A 26,097-nucleotide genomic window follows, 5' to 3' on the forward strand; every position below is an offset into this window, starting at 1 on the left:
GAGCTCACAGCCATCTCACGAAGGGCAGGAGCTTCTCTTCAGACGGAGGCACACAGCAACCGCTTCGAAGTCGCAGGAGATGGGACCTGCAGCACTGGAAGGTCAGCTCAGGTGGCGGGCCCCTCTCCCTCACCTACCCCTGCCCGGGGGCCTGCAGCTGGAGTGGCGGGGAGCAGACCTGCTCAGGAAGCAGGGACCAGCAGCAGGGAGGAGGGGAAAACAAGGCTGTTTGCCTCGCAACTGTTAATTGTTTGCAGCAGCTAGAAAAAGGTGATCCATTTCAAGCCACATGAGCTAGAGGATGGGAGAGAACAGCCAGCACAGACTGGACTTAGGCAGCAAAATCCACAATACGGTAACGAACCACTCGGAGCTGCGTGGTTGGGTCTCGTTCGATGCCAGGGAGCCAGCACACGAGTGGCCGAGGAGGGCCAGATCGTCCACCCCGCACAGACCGCGGCAGGCGCTAAACAGCTGACCCCGCTACCAGAGGGGGCTGCCCGAATTTCACAGGAAGAAAACTCCAACTGCAGCCAAGTCTCAGCATACCTTAGGCACAGATGACTCCTGCAACCCAGAAGAGCTCCGCTCCTCTCAAACAGAGCCCCCCACCTGATGTAAGGAATTTATAGTGGGGCCAGCTCAGCCCCTCTGATCAGCCCTGACCTGCGGCAGGTGATGCTGACTAAGCTCCCTGGGGCCAGGCTGAGCACACCTGCTTGCAGCCCCACAGAAAATCACACAGCCCACTGAAGACAGGCACAGGGTCAGGTTTTGAAATTTGTCTTTTTAATAAAAAGGCACCTATAAAACAGGTCAATACATTACAGGCAGCACAGATACCCAAAAACAAGCCTAAAAATTGTTTCAAATAAAAACCAATAAGATGTCTTCACATATTGTATTTATATATTTATATTTATATATATATTTATATAATGGTACAAAATGACTGGGGAAGTTTCTCCATGGGATGACAGAGAACAGGTCAGTCACCATTACCTCAACGTGAAAGCTAATTCCGGGTGCGTGATTATCTGACGTACTGAAAGATGCGGTTTCCCAGCGTTCGCTTTTTTGGAGCTGGAAAAACATGGCGAAGTCATGGCTAAAACATGGGCAAACCTTTTACTGTGATTAGGTGGGGTCAGGACACAGAACTCAAGCTGAGAAGCCGAGCAATAAACTACAAGACACGAGACTAGACACAGCTCACGGCAGTGGGCAACCGGCTGATGGCAAACCCTGCCCAGGTCTAACAAGGACTGGCTGTTATTGAGCTTCCAGAGAGGCTCCTGCCATATTGCTGTTCACAAACGTGGTTGGGAGCAGCGCCCGGGGCAGAGGGGTGTTAGGCAGCACTTCTCCCCGTTGTTCAGCCATTGCAGTGGTAGGGGTAGGGCTGGCTCCAGGGCGGTGGGATTTTGCAGAAAAGCACCGACTGCTGCTCCGAAGTCCCCAGCTCTGACCCAGCACCAGGATTTCCCTTTTGTATCCAGGGCTGCTGAGTCAAAAGGCTTTGCTTCTTACTCATTTGTCACCGAAGGACAGGTTCTTCCTCCTGCTGCCAGGCAGAAATAGCATCGTGCTGCCCTGTCCCTGCGAGCACGCAGTGCCAACCTCCCTAGCACTGCACAGCGGTGCACCGCAGCCTGTGGGCTCCGGCTGACACAGGGACAACGCGCTGCCGACAGGGCGAGGACCGCAAGCCCCAGGCAACTTCTCAGTCGGGCTGGGCGGAAAGGACAACAGAGAAGGTATGGACACGTGGAGATCTCAACTGGGCTAAAACAACAGCTGTCTACAGACAAACAAAAAAACTTCCGTATAGAAAATATTATGGCTTCAAATTAACTGAGACTAGCTGGTGGGTGATGAGCAAGGTTTGGGGCTGGCATTGGTATTTGGATGTTTATGAGAAACTACCAGCAGCCAACACCCCGAAGTGCAGCCAAGAGAAGCCACAGCTTTTCAGGCAAGTCAAGCTTAGAAAGAGCTACATCTGTTTGAGCCACATCCTCCCACGTGAAACGCACACTCTGAAAGGATGGAGAATCCAACCAGCTAACACGTCAGGTCCAAAGCACACTTCGTTAGCCTGGGCTGAAGATTATTCCCCTGCTCTGACTGCCAAGGCAGGGATGAGCACTTCCCGGGATTGTTCCCGTTTTGCCATCTGCGAAAATGCTGCTCACTCACATTGTACACAACAAAACCACACAAAGCAGGAGACCAGAGCGAAATCCTTCCTCGAATCCAGACCCATGCTTCCCACCCAGCACTGCTCGCTACAAAACACCCCAAGGCTTCAAGGTATTCCTAACTGGACTTTGTGGCTCCATCTTCTCACGGATTGGATCAAGACAGCCACTGGGCTGACATTTCAGCACCCGCCGGCCTTTCTGAACAGCCTGCAACATGATAAAAAGTGTTGCCCTTTGCTCACTTCTTGACAATCTCCCGTTCCGAAGGCCCTCTCCTCCCTGCAGCAGCAAGTAGGGGAGCTCTGTTACAAGAGAGGTAGTATGCTAAGTCTGGCACTGCAGAGATAATCCTCCAACTGGTGTTCCTCTGGCAATCACGTGCCCCGAGTTCACCGTTGGATACCCATAGGGTACACCATGCTGGAATGCGGTCCCCACGGAGGTCCAGAGATACTGCGGTGTGTGCAGAAGTGCACGCGCGTCACCCCACAGTCCCCTCCGTGAACAAACACAGGGAAGAGTATCAGTGCCGCATGCAGGAAGACCTTATGCAGTGGAGAATGGGGAGGGTGGAGCGCATCCAGAAAAGCCAGAGTTGTTCGAACGGCACGCTTCTGCCAGCCTAGGAATGAGGGGCTGCAACACAACCTCAGCCTCTTCTGTCCGAAGCACAGGATGGCCATGCCGCTGACGCCGTACAAGAGAACTTATACTGAGATGGAGTATCGCACACGGGGATAGGTCATCTTCAACGGCTGGACCTCTATTGTGCAGTAGGGCAGGGCTGCTGCTGGTAGCTCAGGGCGAGATGGAGCAAAGACTGCCTGTGAAACTCTGGAGGAGGAGGAGGACCAGCATGAGGAAGACCTAGGAGAGCATTCAACGGCAGAGGTAGAGGGGGTGCAGCGCAGTTGCGGAGGGCAATGGATAGGTAAAGGACTGGTGTAGGAAGGCTGCAAAAGAGCAGGGTTCCCAGCTAGCCTCTCCCAGAAGCACAGGAATGCATCACCTCTCTCATCTCGGAGCCCATCTATCCCTGCGCATCGCACCACCCTGCCCACAGGGGACACAGCGTGAAGGGAAATGAAGGGACTAGAGGTGACACAGCCGGTCGAGACCTTCGGGTCCAGCATGTTATCATCTGCGAAGCCCAGATCCTCGCTGCTTCTCCAGCCAAAGGGCTAGCATCCTCCCCATCCCAGCTGCGGCAGCTTCGTCACGGAGCAGTGACAGCTGTATCCCGTGAAGCTGCGGCCTCTGCCCTGCCAGATGAGCACTGCTCTGGCAACGTTTCACCGGGGCCACAGCTCTGACCTCCCCAATGGTCCTCGGTCATTGGTTGTGTTCGTGTACTCGGCACAGCCGCCACAGGGGCCTAAGATCTGCGTGAAATTATACACCCCGCACATGCAAACTGTTCAGACGCGTGAACAACACAGGTTTGACACAGAGTCACTCTACAAGGGGATCTCTCAATGCCCTGTGCACCCTGGGGGATCCTCCTGCCTCCCCCAGGGAGAGTTTTCGATCCTTGTACACTGTTGCCTTCAGCATGTTTTTTGTTTCTGTTTTTTTTTAAAACATGTTTTGAGGCTTCTATTAAAACACGGAAATACAGAACAATTAAAAACCAGCACAAGTTTTGCCTTTCCCAGCGACCTATTTACAGCTAGTTCCAAAAACCCTCTTGCACATTTTTGTTGCTTAAAAAGAAAAAAAACAAAGAGAAAAAAAAAAAAGAAAAAGGGAAAAAGAGAGAGATCAAAAGGGGAAAGAAAAACACTTGACGGAGGAAAACCATAAACGAAAACTTTACAAACTGCCACAGGGTCTGCATGTCCCTGGTCACCACGCAGGGTTCAAAACAACAGCCCCATTCCCAGCCCCTCCACCCTCCCCTTCCCCAAAAAAGAAAGGAAAAAGAAACCCAATTCACATCAAGTTTACTGCACATCTGGTTTTCTGTGTAGAGGCGAATCCGATATGAAAAGCATCCCACGTGGCGTCCTCCACCGGCATTGGCCCCCAACCCTCCCCCGAAGAAAGGTTTTAAAAACGTTTGTACAGGCAGCCCCATCCCCTCCCCGCCCCTGAGCGCCAGCCAGGGTCAGAAAGGCAGGTTCGCCATGTTCCCAGGCCCGGGGATGTAACTCATCTGGCTGTCCAGGGAGACACTCCTCTGCCTCATCTGGTGCGTGACCATGAGGTTCTGCTGAGGCGGGGGCCCCATGAGAGAGCCCTGAGGTGACATCATGTGTCCCGTCTGAGCATACATCTCCCCTGACACAGACATGCTCCTCTGCTTGGCCTGCATCAGCATGAAATTCTGCTGGGCCATCAGGCTCTGCTGCGGAGACATCATGCCCTGGTGCATGCTGTTGCCCATCATGCCTTGCTGGGGCGGTATGCCTGTCCTGCCCAGCATGGGCACTTGTCCAGGATGGCACATGGGCATGCTGAGTCCCCTCTGCACGCCCTGCTGCCCGGGGAGGCTGGGGGCATTCATACCTGGCCGCACCGGGGGCTGGTCAGCCATCATGTTCTGCAGGTTCATGAGGTGGAGGTTGGAAGGCTGCGATTTGGGCGCTTGGCTGTCGCTCTTGGGGAAATACTGCAAGGTGCTGCTTGGCTTCTCCGATGGGATGATCCTGGACAGGTCAAACTCGGGGATACCCGTGGGTGTGGGGCGGATGACCTCGCTGAGCTCGGGGTCGTTCAGCACCGACGCCACCCCTGGAAGCACGGGTGGGTAGGGCTCGCCGATCCGAGGAGGGATGTTCTTGCCCATCATGTGCTGCTGAGGGGGCATCTGGCTGGGCTGCTGGGAGGGAAGGTCCTCAGGCGGCAAGGGCATCCCCGGCGGGTAATGCTGCTGCATCCCAGGGCCAGCTCCCCCACCAGGGGCCATGGGCATGCCTCCGGCGGGAGACGGCATGGCATTGTGGGGCTGCTGCATGCGGGGGAACACGAGCTGGTTGGGAGGAATCATCTGCGAACTGTTAGGCACGGGGCCACACTGCTGGTTCAACGAGTCCTGCGGGCCCGGAGGCAGCATCATGGGATTCTGGGGGGGCACGCCCGCCCCCGGCGCACTCGGGTGCATAGGAATGTTGGAGCCTAGAGGGTTTGGGGACGACATCATGGAGGTGGGGGGCGGTTCATGGGAGAGGGGTTGCTGACCAGGCAGGTTCATTCCCATGGGGCTCTGAGAGGATCCAGGCCCCACAGAGTTCAAGTGCAGTTGATTCGGCTGATTCCCCGTCACGCCTAAGGAGGGGAAAAAGACAGAAGCGTTAACTCTGCCCACAGACCTCTCAGGGCTGCAAAATCCACACCCTGGAAGCCCAACAAGCACTCCTGCTCAGAAAGCCCTGAGCACGGAGCGTGATGCTCAGTAAGCAGCCGCAAGACAGGCTTGCAAAGCACCAATGTCAGGAAAAAGTGCCCCAGACTCCAGCTCCCCAAGCCCACGAGCAGCAGAGAGCTATTCCAGCTTCATCCAGTCCCACGCTGGATTTGTAGTTCCTTACAGCCCGCTGATTTTAGAGTCCCGGCTGGCTCTGCGTGTTGGGACAGCCCTACACCATGATCTCGGCAGCACTCTCAGCTGCCTGGAAGGCACCGAGGAGCAACCCTTCACCACTGCCTGCCTGCCTTCAGGGTTAGCCACCCGGCAAGCTCTGGTGACCACACGGCCTCGGGCGGTGCAGAGAAAAAAAGCAGGAGAGTCGTCAGCCCGACACAGGTGCTGTCCGGGAAGGAGGACTGCGCTCATCGGTACAGCAGAGCGATCAGTGCCTGCGGAGGGGTTCGGGTTAGGAGGGAGTCAATGCATTTGCATGCCTGCGGTCAACCTAAGTGACTACTCAGCAGTGAAAGAGTCAAAAAGTTGATTTTTCATTTTGAAAACTGCCAAAAATATTTATCAGACAGCTTTAAACCCCTAAATCAAGTGGTACAGCGTGCTGGAATTCCCCTTCGGGCTGGTCACCAAGTGACGAAAAACACTCATTTGCCTAGCTGTCCTCCAGTGCCACCAGCTAGCGGAGCGTATCCGGCTGCGACCTACTGAAATCAGAACTATGCTACGACATAGCCTTGCCTATGCAGGCCCCTGGGCTCCACTCAAAACACCAGACTCCCAAACCCTGTTCAGAGCACCCCTGTCCTGCTGCATGAGGACACAAGGTCTCCAAGCAGCAGACCTCTATCTGCAAATCCTGCGCCTGACGTAACTCCAGCAGCCATGAAAATCCAGGGCCGACGCATCCACGCAAGGTAAAGGTAGTTCTGAAAACTTCTAGAGCTCGTGGAAGAAGGGTGCCTCAAATGCCAGACTGGCTCATATCTTTCCAAGACAGCACACCTAAGCCAAAAGCTGATGGACAGCCTGGGCACAGGGCAGAGATGTGAGCAGACTCTTGGGAACAAGGGCAAATTTAAGCTATTTGACATGGCAGTCGGTGGGAGAACACAGTTTCTAATGCCTCCTCCACCTGGTGCCTCAGGCCTGCTGGCAGCCACAAGACCCCTTGCAAGCCCAGCCCCAGAGGTATGTACCTGACATGCTTCCAGGCGGGAGCATAGGCCTGTCTGGCAGCAGCTCGTCATCAGAGGTGGCGATGGTTTTGATGGCATTGTGATAAAGCGGTGTGGAGCTGGGCATGGCATACTTGGACATCTGGGACATCATCAGTGAGAGGGGGTTCTGGGAGGGAGATGGATCTGGAGAGGAAGTAAAAGGCATGTTGGGATTCATGGTGCTAGAGGTGTTACTGGCTGGCGCGGAAGAGCTGCTCCGAGGCCCAGAAGGGAGAGAACCTGCAAGCGAGAGAGAGACCAGCTTAGTACCGCCCGTGCGCCGTGACTTGCTCCCGTCTGACAGCAACCCCGTCCCCTCCTTCCGACAGCAGTGACCAGAGGAGGCTGCAAAACGCAGAGCTGGCTCAGCCCAGCACCCTCCAGACTCTGAGGAGGCTCATGCGGCGACCCTGCTCCAGAAGGGTGATTGACTTCCACTTCAAACTGCCCCTGACTGCCCAACAGAGACACATCTTTTGCTGCCTGTATCACAGAGCATGAACCAGGGCTGAAGTAAAAGCTGCTCTGTTCGCCCTCCCATCTTCCTGAAAAGGCCCTGTTTGGACTCCTTGCTCCATGAGACGTAAGGGCACGCACAGGCACGAGTGTCTCCCCGCTCCTGCGACAGCACGCGGGCTGGAGAGAAGCACCGTCCACCCACTCACCAAAACCGAGCACACATGCGCACTCGCACACAAGGTACCCGGCATACCCTGATCCAGTCCTCCCATGGAAGCAGACGAGTTCATGCTGAGAGTCTGCTTGCTCTGGTTGACTCCGGGGCTGGGCATGGTGGCTTTGGGAGATGGCACCCAACCAGGGGAAGGAACAGCCATAGAAGGGGACTTCAGGCGGCTTGGTGAGCCAGTTGGAGACCGGACGTTAAGCGAGGAGCTCATCACCTGGGGGGACTTGAGGGGTCCAGACTGGTTTGAAGGTGGCATGCTGACCATCTGCGAGGGCGTCTGTGGGGACTTGAGGTTGGCAGAGGGGGAGGTGACCAGTGGCGAGTGCACCTGGCTGAGGGTGGGAGACTTGAGGTGACCCATGCTGGGGGAGTTCATCTGGCTGATGTTGATGGTGAGGTCAGAGGGCCGGCGGCCCAGGCCCCGGGAAGGTGCTGGGTGCATGTTGGCCAGGTTGCCCCCTTGCGTGGGAGTGGGATTGGAGGCTGGAGGCAGAGGGATGTGGCTGAGCCTGGTGGTGCCACTGATGCTCCCAACAGGCATGGTGCCCTGCTCAGGGCTGAACATGTCCGAGCCGCTGCCCATCTCCTGGGGCATGTTGGGGTAAGGCCCTTGCCCACTCGAGAAGCCTTGCTGTCCTTGGTTGGGGAACTGGGATGGAATTATCATTTTCTGGGGTCCCCCCAGCATTGCACTACCATTGCCATTCGGAGCCCTTGCCCTGGCCAGCTCCTCAGGGCTCATGCCCTGGTGGGCCATCATATCGGGGCCCCTCATCTTCTGCGACATCATCATCTGCTGCTGCGGGGTCATCTGGACATTGAGGTTCATGTTCATGTTCATGTTGACATTCATGTTCATGTTGAGGTTGCCAGGGCCCATGGGTGCATCCATGTCCCGAAGGCCCGACTGACTCATAGGGGGGCTCAGCATCCCCCGAGTGCCTGCAAAATCCATTCCCATCGGGGCAGTGCTCAGGCTGTCCCCCGTTATCTGGCCAGCAAACATGGATGGATCCATCTGCCTGTGAGCCTGTATCATCCTCTCCATTTCCATGCCCTGGCTCATGGAGTTGCCGGACATCCCCATGGGCCTCTGCATTGCCACTGGGCGTTTCTCCATCAGCTGATGCCGCAGGATCTCCTCCCTGGCACGGGGATTCATGAACCTTTCGGGGTCCCCTTGCCCCGATGGGTAGGGCAGGGTGCCTTGCGGAAAGTTCCCGGGGCCTCCCATAGGAGGCATATCGTCGCTCCATCCCATGCCAGGCCTGACTGGCCTCTGCATGGCATTCATGGGCCCAAGAGCATCCAAGGGCATGTTCTGCATCCCTCCGAAGCCAGAGACTCTCTGCATTTGATTCCCCGGGAACCGTGGCCCTGGGAAGGGTGGCCCTCCCCGCAGCTGCATAGGGTCCTGCACATCTATGGGTCCCCGCAGCTGGCTGCCCATCCCTGGTGGCCACTGCTCTCCAGGCTTGCTGTGGTAGGGTGGCGGGGGCCCACGCATCATCATGCTCCCCATCGACTGCGGGATCATGATCTCCTGCATGGGCCGGCCGTGGATGCTGATCTGCTCCTCTTTCCGTCGCTTCTCCTCATAGTACTCTTCCTGCAACTTCCTCCAGGCCACTTGCTCCGGTGTCAGGCTGTCCTGGTTCAGCCGCTGCATCATCATGTTCATCTGCTGCCCCATGTCAGCGCCTGGGTGGTGGGGCACCTCGTGTTCCAGACTGGGCCCACCAAGGCTCTGGGTCTGGGAGATCATGGACTGCAGAGGCTCTTCATACTTCTTCATGCTGGCGGGGGGTGCAGAGGGCTGGGCAGGGGCAGCCTGCGGCTGAGGAGCAGTCCCGCCCTCACCCGCATTTTGGCTGGACTTCATGAAGGGCTCGGCCTCCCCGCTGCGCAGCAGCAGACGCTCAATGTCCCGCAGGGTCTGCAGAGAGCGCTCTCGGTGCTCCAGCTGCTCCTTCGAGAGCCCTTCCGAGTTCATGGGGTTCCGGGGGCCCAGGCCTGCCTGCCCGTTCCCCGGCATCCCTGGGCCTGGGCCCTCCCCAAGGAGGCTGGAGCTGGATGTGGCGGAGGAGTCCACTTGCCCAGGCTGCATGGTGTTGGCAGACGCGGTGGGCGTATTTGGGTGGTTACTTCCAGGCTGGTTGCTGCCACTGTTGTTCCCCAAAGAGTTGGGAGTCAGATCTCTCCGGACATCTTCACCTGTCCCTTCCTGGGGCAGGCTGCTGGGCGCAGGCAAAGGTGTCTGACTGATGGTCTGAGGTGGAGGCGGAGGCTGCGGTGGGGGAGGCTGCGGCTGTGGCTGACTCGCTTGAGGTGCCGGTGGCTGGGACTGTGGAGTGTTGGCAGCAGGAGGGTTAATCGGAATCGGCTCGGCAACCCCCAGCACTTTAGGAGCTGGCGCCTGGCAGAGAAAAGGAAATAAATGTGAGCAGGAGTAGGTATTCTTCCCTGCGCCCTGCAGGAGACCTCTCTGTCCCAAAAACATGCCCCGTGGCAGTTCACCTTCATTCTTGTGGGGAAGAAGCAGGCCCTATTACATGCCCGGGAAACGCACAATGTGGCTGCAAGGCCACATACTGTGCCCCATCCCAAACTTCCCACAGCTGACAGCAGCCAGGAGTCACTCCAAAGAGGTTCCACAGCAAAGCAGCTTCCCACCCCACTGAAAGAGCATTCTGACAACCCCTTCCTCCACAACTGAGCCAAGAGCTGGGGGGAGAACGGCCACATCGGAAGGGAAGCGCCAGCAGTCAGCAGCACGTGCCAACAGGAACATTTGGTTCATAGCTGGTATACCTGGTCTAGCTTTGCCCGTGGGACGTTCTGCTGATGGTAGGCCAGAATGGAGTCAGCTCGGCCCTGCAGGACAGCTTCTGCAGCTCTGGGGAGAGAGCACAAACCGCTCGAGAACAGGCATTGTGCCCCATCCCACCCATCCCAGGCCCCAGGTGCCACCTCCGCTCTTCAGTCCTGCGGGAAGAGGGAAACCTCTGGAGGTCACCGAGAAGGGGGGATATTCTCAGAGTCCTCCCACTTGTCCTGCACAGGCCCCAGGGAGGTTCTCCAATTGATGATCGCTTGCCCTGGAATTTCCCTCTTCCCATGTCCTGTGACGGACACTCGGCTCTGCCTTGTGCCTGCTGCTGCCTGCTGCCCTAAGGTGGCTGTCGCCGAGATGCTCTGGGATGTTCCACACCGAACCTGTGGTATAGCAGAGCTCTAAAACTCAACAGCCTTGCTAAGACTCCATGGCTGAGACAATGCAGGCCAGAAGGGAGGAATTGCGTGGAGAACACTAAGTGTCACATGGCACTCCCCGTGACACCCAGCCCCTTAGATACTTCCAAATCAGACCAGCAGTCCACACTGCTTTGGGAGAATTTTTCCCTTGGATGCCGATTAGAGGTACTCGACGGCACGCGCTGCAGAACGCAGTGCTGGGCATTGCTGGGAGGAAGCGTGCATTTAAGACAAAGTTTGCCCGCCAGCAGTAGCTGCCAGCAAACTTCTTCCTGAACCTCGGGAGGACCCACTCTGTGCAACCAAAGCGACGTGGGTCTGTCCAGCTCTCTTGTACTCAAGTGCAGCACGCAGCAGGCAGGTGTGACAGGCCGACCCTGCGCCAGCGGAGGACAGACAGGGTTTACTGCTTACGTGTTAGCCAGGTGCGTTGTAAAGACGTAAACGAACTGTGAAGGCTGCTTTCCTGTTCCGCCGCCTCCGCCTCCTGCAGCGTCTGACCGTAAGCCGGGGGCAGCACCATGAGGCACGCTGGAAGAACTGGTCTCGTTCAGGTTCGGCAGTGGGTTGGACCCTGGGCCAAGCTGCGAGGCTGTGGACATCGCAGGGTCTGCTACATTACAATCTGCGGGAGCACAGGAGACAAGCTGCTAAAGCCGGCGCAGCAGGACAGCCCGAGCGGCCTCTGCTGCCTGCACCCCGGGAAGGAACAGGCAGGAAGGAGGGAGCCGGAGGCCGCGGCAGAGACCTGCGGCGCGGCGGGGCCAGGCACGGCCGCGCTCGGGAGCGGGGCAGAGGAAGAGCCGCTGCCCGGCCCGGCCACCGGCAGGTGGCAGCACCCGCCCGCCGTCCCCGCCGCCTGGGTGGCCGCTGCCCCGGGGTCGAGGGGCCACCTCCGCCCGGTCCCCCAGCACGCCGGCCCGAGGCTCTCCTCCTCTCCCTGCCCGCGGCCGCGGGACGGACACCCGGGAGCGGGGGAAGAGAGGATGCTGTCCGCTGGAGCAGTGACTATTAATCGTCAGCTGTTATTAGATAATATCCCTAATTAATATTCATAAGCATCGCAATTACCAGGAGCATGCAGTGCCTTCCTCTTGCCTGGCTCCTCGCAGACACACGCACACACACACTACACCCCCCAACGCAGGCTCGCCTGTTCTCCTCCCACCAGCCTCTCCCCACAGACCTCCCTGCAGACCTACTGTACACGACCGCCAGCAGCCCGGCCCCGGGACAGCAGCATTTAAAGAGAAGAGGCATCACTGGAAATTTGGCGTGAGGACACACGTGCTGCCTCGCTGCCAGTCCTCGCCCCTGGACAGCCCCACCTTGACCCAGCTCTAATTAGGCAGATCTTGGAGCAGGCTGCGACAGGGAGGCGGCACTATCCCTTCCCACAAGTGTTGTGGACTGTGCGGAGAAGCACAAGGGAACATCCTGGAGAGGATGGCTTCAGTGCGCTGGCAGGCACAAAGGCCATCCTCTGCTCAGATTTATACACTTCTATGTTCTCCATCAGCTGCAGCCCTTGGGCTCCACAGGACCTTGCCCTGTTCTCTCAGATATTCTCCCTGTTGCAATTGGAAAGTAAACTGAATTCTAGATACAAAAAATCAAAGAGTTCTGATGCTTTTGGAAAACAGGAGAGACCTACAGTTTGTTGCCCCAAACAGTGCACGCCTTGGCCAGCTCAGCCCTGCCTCAACCACTGCCAAGACCCCGAGGGCCTCTTCAGCCTCAGTTGCCTTTAAAGCACAGCTGCGAAGAGCCGGGTGGACGGTCTAGCACAGACTTAGCTGCTGCGACAAGGGCAATGCATGTCATGTGGTCTGGCTGCCACTATGACCAGGGTAGGCATGCTTAACCAAGTTTAAGCCAGGCACACTTTCAAGATGGCAATTCTGCCTCTGGTGCGGCCAGAGCAATGTACAGCAGGGACATCCAACCTCAACACCTTCCCCTCCAGCATCCTGGCAGTGTCTCCACAAAATAAGTCCCACACCTCACTGCATGGCCACAAACACTCTCACAGCACAATGACCGCCAGCTGCAATGGCCCACCATGCCACGCACCCAGCTAAGTCAGCACACACAGGCAAAGCTAAAGGTGCCAGTGCCATCTGCTCTGCTGAGCTGCAGGAGGGACCTGGCTTTACCCAAGCTTCTGAGCTGGTAAGGAGGTAAACACTCACTGTGTGCACTGCTGATGGGCTTGTCGTCTTCCTCGCTGTCTGGCCCAGAGCACCATTCGTCCCCACTGTATGGCTGCTTCCTTTCCAGCACGCACCGCCGCTTGCTACGGGGAGCCACCTCACCTGCAAAGGGACAGAGCCATCCGAAGAGCTGAGGAGACCTGGCAAGGGCTGGGAAGGCTGGGGGCCCTGCCCAGCTGTGCGCTGCACACTGGCACTGCCAACCCAGCCAGGATGCACTGGGCGAGAAGCCTTACACCAACATCTGCCCAGCCCTGGTAAAGGTCCTGAAGCGTCTGCTCAGTCTGGGCTCCTTGTCTTTGCAGCCAGACCTGGTGAGACGCTCCTGTGAAAGCTAGCGGTTCAGAATGAGATGTATTTCTTACTGTCTGAAAGGAGTCTGCAAACACAGGACATGTCCAACTGCTGTTCCAAACGGGAGAGCTTTGGGCATCAACAATAAATTTAAGGGGTCTGTCATTTAGCAATTAAAACCTGAAAATGGAATGGGAGGGCAAGTTCACATCCTCTGTAGGAACAAGCAACAGACTCTGCCCTTCACAGACATCAATCGGGCAGGGGCCTTTATGCCCTCTGTAAACTTGGATGCTCCCTCCATTTCTCAGATGGGGCTGATGCAGCTCAGAGAGGAAGCGGCTTGCCTAAAGGCACCCAGGGACTCGAGGAAAGGAATCAGACCCAGGATGGATAACTTGCAGTCCTGTGCTTTAACTCCAATATAATACTGTCTGGCCTCCCTTTTTTACATCATCTAGTGGTTTCCAAGCCATATTCACATGATCTATCAGTGCACTGCAGCAGGAACATAGGAGATTTGGGTGTTCCTGATCAAGTCATTTTAATAATTTTCCAGTGGAAGTCTGGGCTACAAGACAGTACTGGGATAAAGCTACAAATGCTTATGATCGGTGGCATACAGTAACCCCCTAATGCAATGGGGAGAAAGCCTTCCCAGGGGCAGGAGGTTTGTTCAGGTACGTTCTACCTGTTCTTCCAGGACACGGCTCTGGCCTCAGCTAGTCAGGCAACACAGCTTTGGCTGTGAAACCAAATGCTTAGGGGCACAAGCCAGAACAGCGGCTCTGCATTTGGGGATCGGGTGTGAGTCTCGGTTGGAACCAAGGGCACCACTGGGATTTCTCCTCTGACAACCTCCCGCAAGATGCTCAAGCATCCCATGCGGCCATTGAGCACAGAGCTTGGTGGAATGCAAGAGGCTACAGGGAAGGCTGGTGAGGACAGGGAAGCCAGAGGGTTTGGAAGCACTGACTCAGCCCTTTTCCAGAAGCCACGTGCTGTAACACAAGAGTCATCCATCGCTGACGAAACCACAGAACTGTTCAGACAGCGACCCTCGCAGCACCTCCTCGCTAACCACGACCGAGTTGTCGGGCAGCTGCAAGAACACCACAAAGGCAGCTCTTTGCCAACAGCAAGGAGACAGAAAACAATTCAACTTGGTCCCGAGTTGAAAGTCTGCACATTGCAAAGCAGGGGTGTTCGGTACCGTTTCAGTGATCCATGCTCTCGCCTAGCCAGCCTCAGCAGCCTATGAAAACCAGAGTCCCAGATTCTCAGTGTAACAAACCGTTTAGGGAATGAAATGTAAAGACAGTGCTCAGCCACGCCGGTACCAAAACCGCGGATGCGACCAGCAGTGATGCAAAGACACACAGGCAGCCAGGACAAGCCCAGACAGCAGCCATAGCACAGAAACCCAAGATGCTCACAGCTGCTCCCATCCCAGGTCCTGCCAGGACGCTTGGAGCAACTGCAAGGAGGACATGCTGAGGCAAGGTTTAGGAGAGTATTACCTTTTGATTCTGCGTCCTGTGAAGGGGTGCTGGCTTCTCGCTGTTCTCCGGAGTCCACCGAGATGCTTCGTTCCCGTTTCACCTTGCCCTTCAAGGAGCTGAAGTTTGGGACAGTGTTCTGGCTGTTTTTCAGTCCAGAGTTGCCAGGGGAGATCTGAGTGGCCTTGCCGCCATGGCTGCCCGCCCCCACACCCTTAGAGCCCAGGTTGCAGGTGGGTGCTTGGCTCACGTTGTGGTGCTGGGCTGGGGCACCGCTGCTGCCTGCCTTGCCATGGCTGGGCAGTTTGTTGTCAGGGTGCATTGGATTGGCTAAAGCTTCCCACAGCGCCAGTGGAGGGAGCTCCCAGGCTCTTTGGTCAGAAACCTGCAAGAGAAGAGGGCAGCGAGTGAGTGTGGTGCCCCTCGCGTGTGTGCAGCCGACGGGGGCACTGCCCAGGGCCGGGGTGGCACTGGGGCTGCTGCTTGGTCGCAGGGCCAGACAAAGCCTGCGGCAAGGCACAACCCAGAGCCGCTTGTGCCAGGAATCAGCCCTGGCCCCTTTGAGCAAAGGATCCTGCTCCACAGTTAGCTGCATGTGGACAAGCAGCAAGCTCCCACCCAGGCACGGCAGGCTTGCCAGTGCTCCAGGGCACAGGCATGGACACGAGAGCCCTCGTTTCCGAGGCCATGACGAGAATAGGGTGCTCCATGCCAGTCTGGCCCTTTGGTGAGCGGAAGAATCCTTACAACTATTTTGCAGGTGTTCCCAGAGCTCAGACAATTTTGTGACCCTGACCAGAAATCTGGTGCCCTACTGGTTTCAGGGACCTCTTCTGCTGCTACATCAGTTTCCTCTGCTCTGCAAAACACACAGGAGACAACTGAGCAGACAGAAAATGGTCTTGATGCAAGCCTATAAAGAGAAAGCTGGGACGGGGCAGGGAAGGACTAAGAGGAGGAGGCGGCAGTGGGTTGCAAGGCAAGGGCAGAGCCGGGAGTGCAGGCGCTCATCAGCTAAGCAGTATCCCTGTCTCTCCCGGGAGCCGGAGGGATCATTCTGGCTCCTGCTCCAAGGCCCTGGGTAGGGGAGCGTCCACTTCAGTGGCAGCTTCCAGCCCAGCAGGATGATGCAACGTGCCACGGGCCTGCCGGGATAGCAGGGTGAGGCTCCCCTGCTCCAGACCGAGCCCAGCTTTCTGAACAGCCCCGCAGGCTGAGGCAGAGCGTTTCAGGGAAGAGGCGGTTAGGGCAGGGCGTGCAGGCTTCTGGGCTGGAGGACATGCAATGAGCAATACTGCAGCAGCCCTCCTTGCAGATCTATTTGCCTTGGCAGAGTCTCTTAGGCTCGCAATGGGATTCTTCCCCTCGGAGCTCTGCGCGGGCATTACAGATGATTGGGATGTGGCTCCACAGTACCTCAGCACATCGCAGGTTCTGAAGGGCTGCTACTACCCCTCAGTTCAACAGACAACCCTGGTAACCACAGGGTGCATCCTTCCTGGCCTATGAGTACCTCCTACTCGCAGCAAGTAGCCTTCTTCAACACAGTACAGGCAGTGTGGGACATCAGCCAGCCTCACCTCAGGGGCTACCGGAGGGGGCAGAGGACATCCCTGACCTTCAGATGCAGCTCTTACACATCGACTCTTCCTGGCCTGAACTGTGTTCACTGCTAAGCCCTCGGAGACAGTCCCAGCGCAGAAAGATGCACATCCCTGTGAGAACTGCTCCTCACTTTCTTCGTCTAGAGGACATAACTCTTCCTGCATGGGGGCCCCATGTTCCTCTGCTACAGCCTCCTCACTACCCCAGCCAGTGACCCCAAACCTGCAGAGACCCCCGCTGTGTGACATAGTCTTCTCTACTTCTCGGGGAGCAGGGGGCAAGGAGAGTAAACCATGTGTTCATGGAAGTTGAGGTATTACTCTCTGCTTACGTCTGCTATGGGCTTTGCATGACACCCCGACGACGCACTCAAGAACCTTTCCCGTGCATAGGCAGAGAAATTTCCCAGCACACGGGGGGGCGTTATTGGGCCTGTGGTCTGCTCCTCCCATCTGGACTGAGCAGGCCAGATGCTGCACACAGATTTCTTCTGCCACCCAGGGACAGGAAGCACCAGCTCCAGACCAAACCCTGCATCTCCAGCGCCGCAAGAGCTCAGCAGCACTACACACGCTGCTCCTAGCTTGCCGAAGGCGGGCCTGAAGACATACCATCAGCAGAAGCCAAGTGCTCGCTCTGCTGGGGTAAAACACTGTACGCAGAACAGCACGCAAGCGAAAAGCAAAGCACGCTTGGCAGACCCGTAATCCCTGAAAGATGGCGATCGCCACAAGGCGCAAGCTGCAGCTTGCCATCCACCGCCAGCGAGTTCCCTGCCTGCAAAAGGGACTTCTCGGCACCTGCCTCCCTGTGAGGCAGGGTTGAGCCAGTGGCTGGCTGGCACGCCGCGGCGCCTGACCGAGAGCAGCCGGCACAAACAGCGCTATCGCACAGCCCGCCCAGGCATTCCTAGTTAGTTAGTGGGATCGTTCGTGCACAGCTTGGCCTATCACCGCTTCCTAACTAGCGAGTCGTTAGTTGCTCCCTCCTCCTCCGCCTCCTCCCCACGCACCTCGGCGAGGGCTCTGCTCTAGCCTGGAGGAAGATGGTGAGCCGCAGCGCTGATTAATTTTCACAGCACATAAGGGAGTTGCTAGCCCTTTAAGTGTCAGCCAGTCTCGCTCGCTCGCGCTTGTTCTCCGGGGACCTATTAATAGCAGCTGGAAAGATCACATCACTCTCTGGATATTTATACCCCTCATTCCACACCAGGAGAGATTTATGTCAGAGCTGCCGTCCCAGTGCCTGCCCAATTGCTCTGTCAAACCGCTCGCAGGGGGAGGGGATCAGAGCGGGGAAGGAGACATGGAGAGGGCAAGCGGGGAGGAGGAGAAGGTCCATATGGCACAAGCTGCAGCGTTAAGCACACATGCTGCCTGCAGCCGCTGGCTGGCCAGCCGCAGGGAGCCTTCAGCCCTGCTGGAAGAGGCTGCTGCCAGACAGCATTCCAGATAGCAAACCCTGCAGCAGCTCCCGCTGCTGGTGGCCCAGAGCCCCCCCGCCTGCTGCGCCGCACTCGGCAGTCTTTGCAACACATTGCACTGCAGTCTTGAGGGTCACAAACCGACTGATGCCAGGGTGCAGCTAGACCAGCCAAGGAGGTGCTGTCACCGCCATCCATATCAACGATAGGCTGGGAGATGCAGGTCTGCCTGCGGCACATCTGCATGGACACGATATTGCATTCAAAATACATCCCAAAGTGCTTCACCGAAAATGTGAATGCTGAGCAGCGTTGCAGCACAACCCTAGCACAGCATAGCACGGGCATGTGAGCACCCTGGGGAGGGAGGAAGAAAACCGGGGCCCCGCTAAGACCACAGCTGCAGAGTCCAGAGACTAATGCTCGAGATGCAACCCCTGTCCCTCTAGTTCTCAGGTCAGATTGCAGGGAACACGCATCAATCCCGAAGGTCCTGGCAGCCGCCACAACGCAACCTTCAGACGCTGCCTGCAGCGTGGATGAGCCTCACTGGCTGCGAGGTCCCTCCAGAACATTACATTTCTGGGCATCTATCTTCTTCCTTCATTTTGGGAGTAGGCGGGTGCTCCAGCGAGGACATCCAATGCCTTGCCTCAGCCAGTTGCAGAATGGAAAGCCACCCTGGGTTGACGGGGGGCCCTGGCTCAACCTTGGGAAGCCCTCCTCTTCCAGCCTTGACTGAGACTGACCGCACTCCCCTTGCAAATCCTAATGGGAGCAAGGCCAGAAGCAGCTGCCTGCAGATTCTGCTCTGCTTTCGGGAGTAGCAACAGTTGGATCCTGTTGCAGATGCATAGCGGGGATCCACCCTGGCCTCCCATCTGTCTGGTTGCAGTATGCCGATAGGCATCTCGATTGCTGTGAGCTCCTTGCACACGCCCCTAGATTCAAACTAGATTCCAGCAGGCATGCCACACATCTGGGCCACAGAAGAGAATTAATTAGAAAGTAGATACACTGACACGGGGAGACAAACAATCCAAAACATCTTGAAAAGAACATGACAAAAAGGAGATTGCATAGAAATCTGGCTCCCTTTGCAATTTAGCAACACACCCACTCCAGTCCAGCAGTTTTAAAGACAATAGCAAACTTAATTCCCAGTGGTTACAGCAAGGAGCCGAGACTCCTGGCTTCTATCCCCGGCTGCCACCGATTCCACGAATGACCCTGAGCAAGATGTACTCTTCCTGGGTGCCTCGATTCCTCCGTCATTAAACGGGGGGACAATCCAGCCTACCTCATGTGGGGAGGGAGGCTCACAAGGCATTATAAATATCTCTGTTTAATGAAGTGCTACATCTAAATACAGAGGGAGAATATTTGTGCCTGGTACATCTGAAAAGCCACAGCTTTAAATCAAAGACTGGGACCTTAGCAGACAAGAAACCTCAAAACAAAACAACAAAACCTGCTTTCAGTAAGTCTCCTCCAGTACAGTCTGAACAGCAGCAGAGGGGGAGGCGGAAGCTCCGGGCAAGAAGAGACGGGGCTGACATATTCCCAATCCCGGAATTGCTAGCTGATAGTTCAAGAAACCTGAAACCCCACTGCATTCCCGGAGGACTTTCTGGTGAATCATGCTCCCGCTCACTCCGAAGGACGATAACACAGATTCCCAACATTGCCACAAGAATGCGGAGCCTGCGCCCGCCTCCCAGTGGGGCAGGAAAGGCTCCCGGCCGCCAGCCTGCCTGCCCTGCAGCTTCCACGTCTCGATGCTGGCTGACATTGCTGCCATGCTATCCCTATTGGGAGAAAGGGCAAGAGAGGAAGCCGGAAAACCAGGGTCACAACGATTCAAAAAGGAAGGAGCTTCGCCGCACCTCCCTCCTATCCGATGCTGGGGAGAGCTCTTGCGAAACTACTGACTTGCGCATACACAGCGAAGACCAGAACTCAGGCCTCCTGAGCTGTGCTGACATGCCCCGCAGCTCACGAACACCCAAGGTATGAGACGAGACGGGTCGTGACAGAGTGATGCAATAAGCAGAAAGTCACCCAGCCCCTCTCCGCCAGCCAGTCCAGGAAGTAACAAGACCAGGTTGCCGTTGCAAACACCCTCCAAGCACATCGCCTATGCTGATAACCACCCACCTGCTCACTACAAGCAGCAATCCCGGGACAAGCACGATCCAAAATGTCCCGTGGACGCCACCACAAACTCAAGGGGAACACCTTGGCTTTGGAAATGAGAGGTCCTAAGCAAGCTCAAGGGCTTCTTGAAGAAAGGCATTAGGCAGAGAACAGCAAAAGGAGAGACCCCAAAGACCCGCCGCCCCCTCCTGAAATACCTCTCACCCCAAGCCTGGATGAGATCATGGGCACATTGCCTAACACCACTCCTAGATTACCAGTCCTCCCAGGGTTAACAGCAGAGGGGGTTGGAACACCTCCAAAGAAATACCATACTATTTCATTAAAGTCAGGGTATTTCACGGAGGCAAAGACTACGACAAACTTTCTAGAAGCAAGATTTCTGAAGCCTGAGACTCTTGGATCATTTCTGATTTGAGAAAAAGTCCAGAATCAGAAACTTGACCTTTTCCTTGCAAAAATGGTTGTTCCAAAACAATCCTTTTCGCAAGACCATTCAATGGGTTTTGAGTCTGTTCCAGTGAGAAACAAAACTCTCAAAAACAGTAGCGGAACAGCATTGCTGTCACCCAGCCAGCTCCAGCCAAGAGTTGGCGATGGGCTCTAGCAGCCAGATGAGCCCTGGAACCCACCCGAGCCCGACAAGCACAGCTCCGAGCCAGCATGCTATTTAGCAACCAACAATTGCAGGAGCGTCTCCCTAACCCCTGTACAGGAGCACTCGCCTGAGCGTGTTTATCACCAGCATGAACAGCCTTAAACCTAGGCTGCTGCTGCTAAAGGCGTTCTCATTTGAGCCTTGTGTTGGCCAGCCGGACTCGGAGACGTTGGGAGGCAGGCAGTTCCACAGGGCAACGCTCCCACTGACAAGAGTCATCCATTTTGAATGCATCATGAAATTATCTTGCTCTTATACCGTCAGACGGATAGCCTGGAGAAGCCCATTTTCTCTTCTATTAATTTCTTGGATTCTTCTTGCGCCCTTTTAAGCAGCAGAAAAGGTGGTACCCTCAGCAGCTGTACCATAAAATCATAGAATGGTTTGGGTTGGAAGGGACCTTAAAGACCATCTAGTTCCAATCCCCCTGCCATGGGCAGGGACACCTTCCACTCGACCACGCTGCTCAAAGCCCCATCCAACCTGGCCTTGAACACTTCCAGGGATGAGGCATCCACAGCTTCTCTGGGCAACCTGTCCCAGTGCCTCACCACCCTCATAGTGAAGAATTTCTTCCTTATACCACGTGCCTTAGCATAGTTTCCAGGAGGATCTGCTCCATGATCTTCCCAGGCACAGAGGTGAGACTGACTGGCCTGTAGTTCCCCCGGGGTCTTCCTTTTTTCCCTTTTTAAAAAGGAGGGTTATGTTTCCCTTTTGCAGTCAGTGGGAACTTCACCGGACTGACACGATTTCTCAAATATGATGGATAGTGACTCAGCAACTTCATCCGCCAGTTCTCTCAGGACCCGCGGATGGATCTCATTGGGTCCCATGGACTTGTGCACCTTCAGGTTCCTCAGATGATCTCGAACCTGATCTTCTCCTACAGTGGGAGGTTCTTCATTCTCCCAGTCCTGCCTTTGCCTTCTGCGACTTGGGCGGTAAGGCTTGAGCACTCACTGGTGAAGACCGAGGCAAAAAAGTCATTCGGTACTTCAGCCTTCTCCATATCCCGGGTAACCAGGTCTCCCGTTTCCTTCCGGAGAGGGCTCACATTTTCCCTAGTCTTCCTTTTATCCCCGACATACCTATAGAAGCTTTTCTTGTTACCCTTGATGTCCCTGGCCAGATTTAATTCTATCAGGGCTTTAGCTTTCCTAACCTGATCCCTGGCTGGTCGGACAATTTCTCTGTATTCCTCCCAGGCTACCTGTCCTTGCTTCCACCCTCTGTAGGCTTCATTTTTGTGTTTGAGTTTGTCCAGGAGCAACTTGTTCATCCACACAGGCCTCCTTGTGTTTTCGCCTGACTTCCTCTTTGTTGGGATGCATCACTCCTAAGCTTGGAAGAGGTGATCCTTGAATATCAACCAGCTTTCTTGGGCTCCTCTTCCCTCCCTTCCTTTATGCCATGGTACTTTACCAAGCAGATCCCTGAAGAGGCCAAAGTCTGCTCTCCTGAAGTCCAGGGTAGTGAGCTTGCTGCGCGCCTTTCTCGGTGCCCTAAGGATCTTGAACTCCACCATTTCATGGCCACTGCAGCCAAGGCTGCCCTTGAGCTTCACATTCCCCACCAGCCTCTCATCGTTGGCGAGAACAAGGTCTAGCGTAGCACCTCTCCTCACTGGCTCCTCTATCACTTGGAGAAGGAAGTTATCATCAACGGTTTCCCGGATTGCTTACACCCTGCTGTGCTGTCCCTCCAACAGATATCGGGGTGGTTGAAGTCCCCCATGAGGACCAGGGCTTGCGAATGTGAGGCTGCTCCTATCTATCTATAGAGGGCCTCATCCGCTTGGTCTTCCTGGTCGAGTGGCCTGTAGCAGACCCCCATTATAATGATGTCACCTATCTCTGCCCTCCCTTTAATCCTGACCCATAAGCTCTCTGTCAGCTCCTTATTCATCCCCAGGCGGAGCTCCATGCCCTCGAGCTGGTCATTGACATAGAGGGCGACACCCCCTTCTCGTCTCCCCTGCCTGTCCTTCCTAAAGAGCCTGTATCATTCCATTCCAACACTCCAGTCATAGGAGCCATCCCACCACGTCTACGTGATGCCAATAAGATCATAGCCCTGCAGGTGTGCACACGTCTCTAACTCCTTTTGTTTATTCCCCATGCTACGTGCATTTGCATAGAGGCATTTAAGTTGCGCCCCCGATGAAGCTGACTTACTGGCTGGAGTGGCTGGAATTCCTTTGTACTGCTCTTGAGGTGCTCTCCTGCTGACCTGTGATCCTTCCCCACGCTCTGGGCATCTATCGCTAGCAGGAGTGGGATGGTAGGAGTGGGATGGATTGAGGTTCCCCTCCCCTGGCAACTTGAGTTTAAAGCCCTCTTCGCCAGCTTGGCAAGCCTATGGTAGGGTTCTAAAAGACCTGCAGAGAGAACTAATGCTCTGTTGAATCCTACCAGTTCTCAGACTCATTTTGGCAGACCCTGCTGATCTCCTGCCATTTGGAGCTGCCTCAGGAACGATGCATTTCAGCGGGGCTGCTTGGCCGTGAGTCTCAAAGGTCTTTAGTAGGACAAAATCTCAGATTCACGTTCCCTTCCACCTAAGAACAGACATCCCCACATAACACGGGTGGAAACGGAGGCTTGGAGAGAGCCAGGTGAAGTGGGAATGCCGTTTGTCTTCTGCCCCGCACCCTACTACCTTTCTCCTGCCACAGCTTCAATCCATCAGTGTTAGAAGAGCTTTTCTTAGCACTTCCTTGCCCCCAGCTCAACAGTTTGTCCCACTCTGCTGCTGCTTATTGCACCCTCAGGCAGAGCCTGGCTTCCTGTCCTGCGCTCAGGGAGTCTCCAGGTCTGCCACCGAATTTGCAGATCCTTCCAGCTTCCAAGTCCAACTGGCACGTTCCCTACAGGAACCCTGCATGTGCCAGACATTACTTGACATCACACGCGGCTCTATGGGGACGATAACGAGGAATTATTTTGTACAATGGCTCGTGCAACCTGCTGGGGACGGGTCAGCGAGAGACCCGCAGGAATCTCCAGGCGCCCCACATGCAGGGTAGCACAGCAACCTGCATGTTGCAGCTCGGCAGGCTGCGGTGGTGTAACAGCATCTAGTAGGTCAGGGAGCAAAGCCAGAAATCTCTTCCAAAGGTGCTGCTGCTGCTGCTCAGGGAGCTTCGATTTCCTCCGAGGCAGGATCTCTTCCCGCAGCATGTGAAATCTGGCCAGAGTTACGGGCCGCTGTGACAGCTGGACACCCCCCACAGCCTTTGGTAAACGCCTCGAGGATCTTAGCTCGTAGATGCCAGTGGCGTGGCTCAGGCAAGCAGCAACACCAGGATACACAAAACACTTCTGCAGCAGGCACCTTGGATCCAACCCCCTCAACCGCTCACTGCCAGCTGTCCCATCATATGCAGCTCAGGGCAGGAGACCATCCCGGACCGCAACAGCGCGGGTGTGCTGGGGTGCACAAAGACAAGCTCACCTATACATGAAGGGGGCGGTTTCCCTGTGAAAAGCATTATGGCAGATAACGCTGCAGGCTGCAACGCACAGCCACAGCACAGACCTCCTTGTGCAGTTGCTACATGGGATTAAAAGACCTCCTCGGGCAATTCCCACAGTGTTCGTGCACTAGGGTTACTGGGACTGGGTGAGTAATGCTTAAAAGTCTACCTGGTGAGCTGCCCTCTGCTGCACCAGCTCTCCTGAGTAGCAGGGCTTATAGATGAGACCTTGAAAACCCACAAACATTCCCACAAATATCACAAGGGAGCCAAGTCTTGCCTAGAGTCACGCGTGTTGGGTAAACGCCTGATGCAGCTAAGCTCATGAGGAGGGTCTTTCAGCTGTGTCTAGAGCTCAGTAACTGCTTTAGGATCCTTTGGCAATAACTAAAGAAGCCCGTGAGACGCCAGCAGCGTGCAGGACTGGAAGCCAGCAATGCTGGAGCTTCACGAGTAGCTCCGGAGCTTTAACACAATAGTTTCTGCTCTTCTTTTTAGCAAAAAGTCTCTCTGCCGGGCTCCGTGACAGACTAGCCATCGCCAACAAGGACATCACACTTGGTCCCTTCCCTGCACGCTGTCTCCAAGCCAGAGACAGAAGGGTTCCCAAGTGCTGTGGGGTCTGTTGCCCCCGGCTGGTCCAGCTTCGTGCCGGGTGTTGGGAAGCGCCAGGAGATTTCCCAGGGTGTTGCACCCAGCGTCCCATCTCTGGGCCTGAGGTGGAGACTGGGACAAAGCCACTAGGTGTCACCGTCACCCAGGGCATCCACAGCCTCGCCAGGGCTGAGCATGGGCAAACTCGTTGCACCTCCCGCCAGTGCCGAGGCACCTGGGCTGGCGCAGGGGCTTTGTGCCTGGACCACGGGCTTCCGCCGCACCCCAGCCCTCACACCCGGGACTCTGCAGGGTGTGGAGGGCTGTGCTGGAGGGCAGAGCTGTGCACCATATCCCTGCAGCAGACGCTTACCCCACTTCCTCAGGTAAAGGCAGCACGGAGATGCCTGTTGCACGCTGCAAGCGAGGGCTAGACATCCTATACCACCTTGCAGAAAATCTCCCCCAAAACAACAGCTCTCTCTTTGAGCCCAACAACGCAAGCTCAGGCTGCTTTCCAGCCTGAAGAAGGGCACAATCTTTGCAGACAGAGTCCCGGCAGAAAACCCTCGTGACAGAGACACCCCTGCCACCTCTCAATGCCGTGTACCCCAGCTGCATCGCACAGTACGACCAGCAGTGCAACAAGCAGGTTTGCCTTTGAGGAGGCTCGCGGCAGAGGAAATAAGACACTTTAAGCCACGCGCAGGAAGGCTTGGTCCAACAGCCCTCCTTCGACCTGATGATATGCATTTTTCAGATCACTCAGGGTCCCAGGGTTCTCGGCCTGCTCTCGAAACAGTTTGAAACATGAGTTGGGGAAGAGTTGGGCTCCCTTCCTGCGCCCAGTCCTGGCACTAACTGCAACGTACAAAGGACATACCTGCACAAGAAGCAGAGGCTAGAGCACCTGTGGGCCAGCAAACCAGCCGGATTGCAGCACTGCATCTGTGCACGTGAGCACACATATGTACCCCAGGTCACCTGGGGAGGGGGAGCCGACAGAGAAATGCAGCGAAGAGGGGAGAAAGCCAGGCCGGCTGCCCCGGTACCTTGCCCCTACACCGCCCTCTGCCAGCCCGGACTGCAGAAGAGACGCAGAGAGTCGCCAAGCGCTCCTCCAGGATTATAAATACCAGGCCCAGCACACAGCGGAGCCTGGGCTCTATATTTAAACCCCGTCTGAGGTCACTTCCTTCTCCCAGCAGCTCCCTCCAGCCCCCACCCCATCGCCTCATATTTGCATGCCATCATGACTAAGGCACATCGGGGTTTAAGGTCAGAGGGGAAGCGGCCACGCATCTGCCTCGCAGGAAATTCCACCCTGGGAAACCCTTCACCTTCCCCAGCGCGGATCGGATCGGCGCGGGCAGCGGAGATCCTGCCGCTGAGCGGTGGCAGCTGCCTGTGGGCGGTACTGGGACTCCAGAGCTGGGCTGGAGAGCGGG

The 26,097-nt window shown here is 56.1% G+C and overlaps 1 protein-coding gene across 1 annotated transcript; it reads right to left on the reverse strand.

The window, feature by feature from the left end:
* Positions 1 to 767: 767 nt before the first annotated feature.
* BCL9L (BCL9 like) lies at positions 768 to 15,115 on the reverse strand. The gene is made up of 7 exons (XM_075172757.1): positions 14,756 to 15,115; positions 12,921 to 13,043; positions 11,143 to 11,353; positions 10,285 to 10,369; positions 7,498 to 9,889; positions 6,765 to 7,025; positions 768 to 5,471 (listed from the first exon to the last, which is right to left on the reverse strand). Exons 1-7 carry the CDS (start codon positions 15,054 to 15,056, stop codon positions 4,312 to 4,314), a joined length of 4,533 nt encoding a protein of 1,510 aa, XP_075028858.1. The 5' UTR covers positions 15,057 to 15,115; the 3' UTR covers positions 768 to 4,311.
* Positions 15,116 to 26,097: the final 10,982 nt, after the last annotated feature.

Source organism: Calonectris borealis, chromosome 24, assembly GCF_964195595.1.
Source record: "Calonectris borealis chromosome 24, bCalBor7.hap1.2, whole genome shotgun sequence".
NCBI classification, from domain to species: domain Eukaryota; kingdom Metazoa; phylum Chordata; class Aves; order Procellariiformes; family Procellariidae; genus Calonectris; species Calonectris borealis.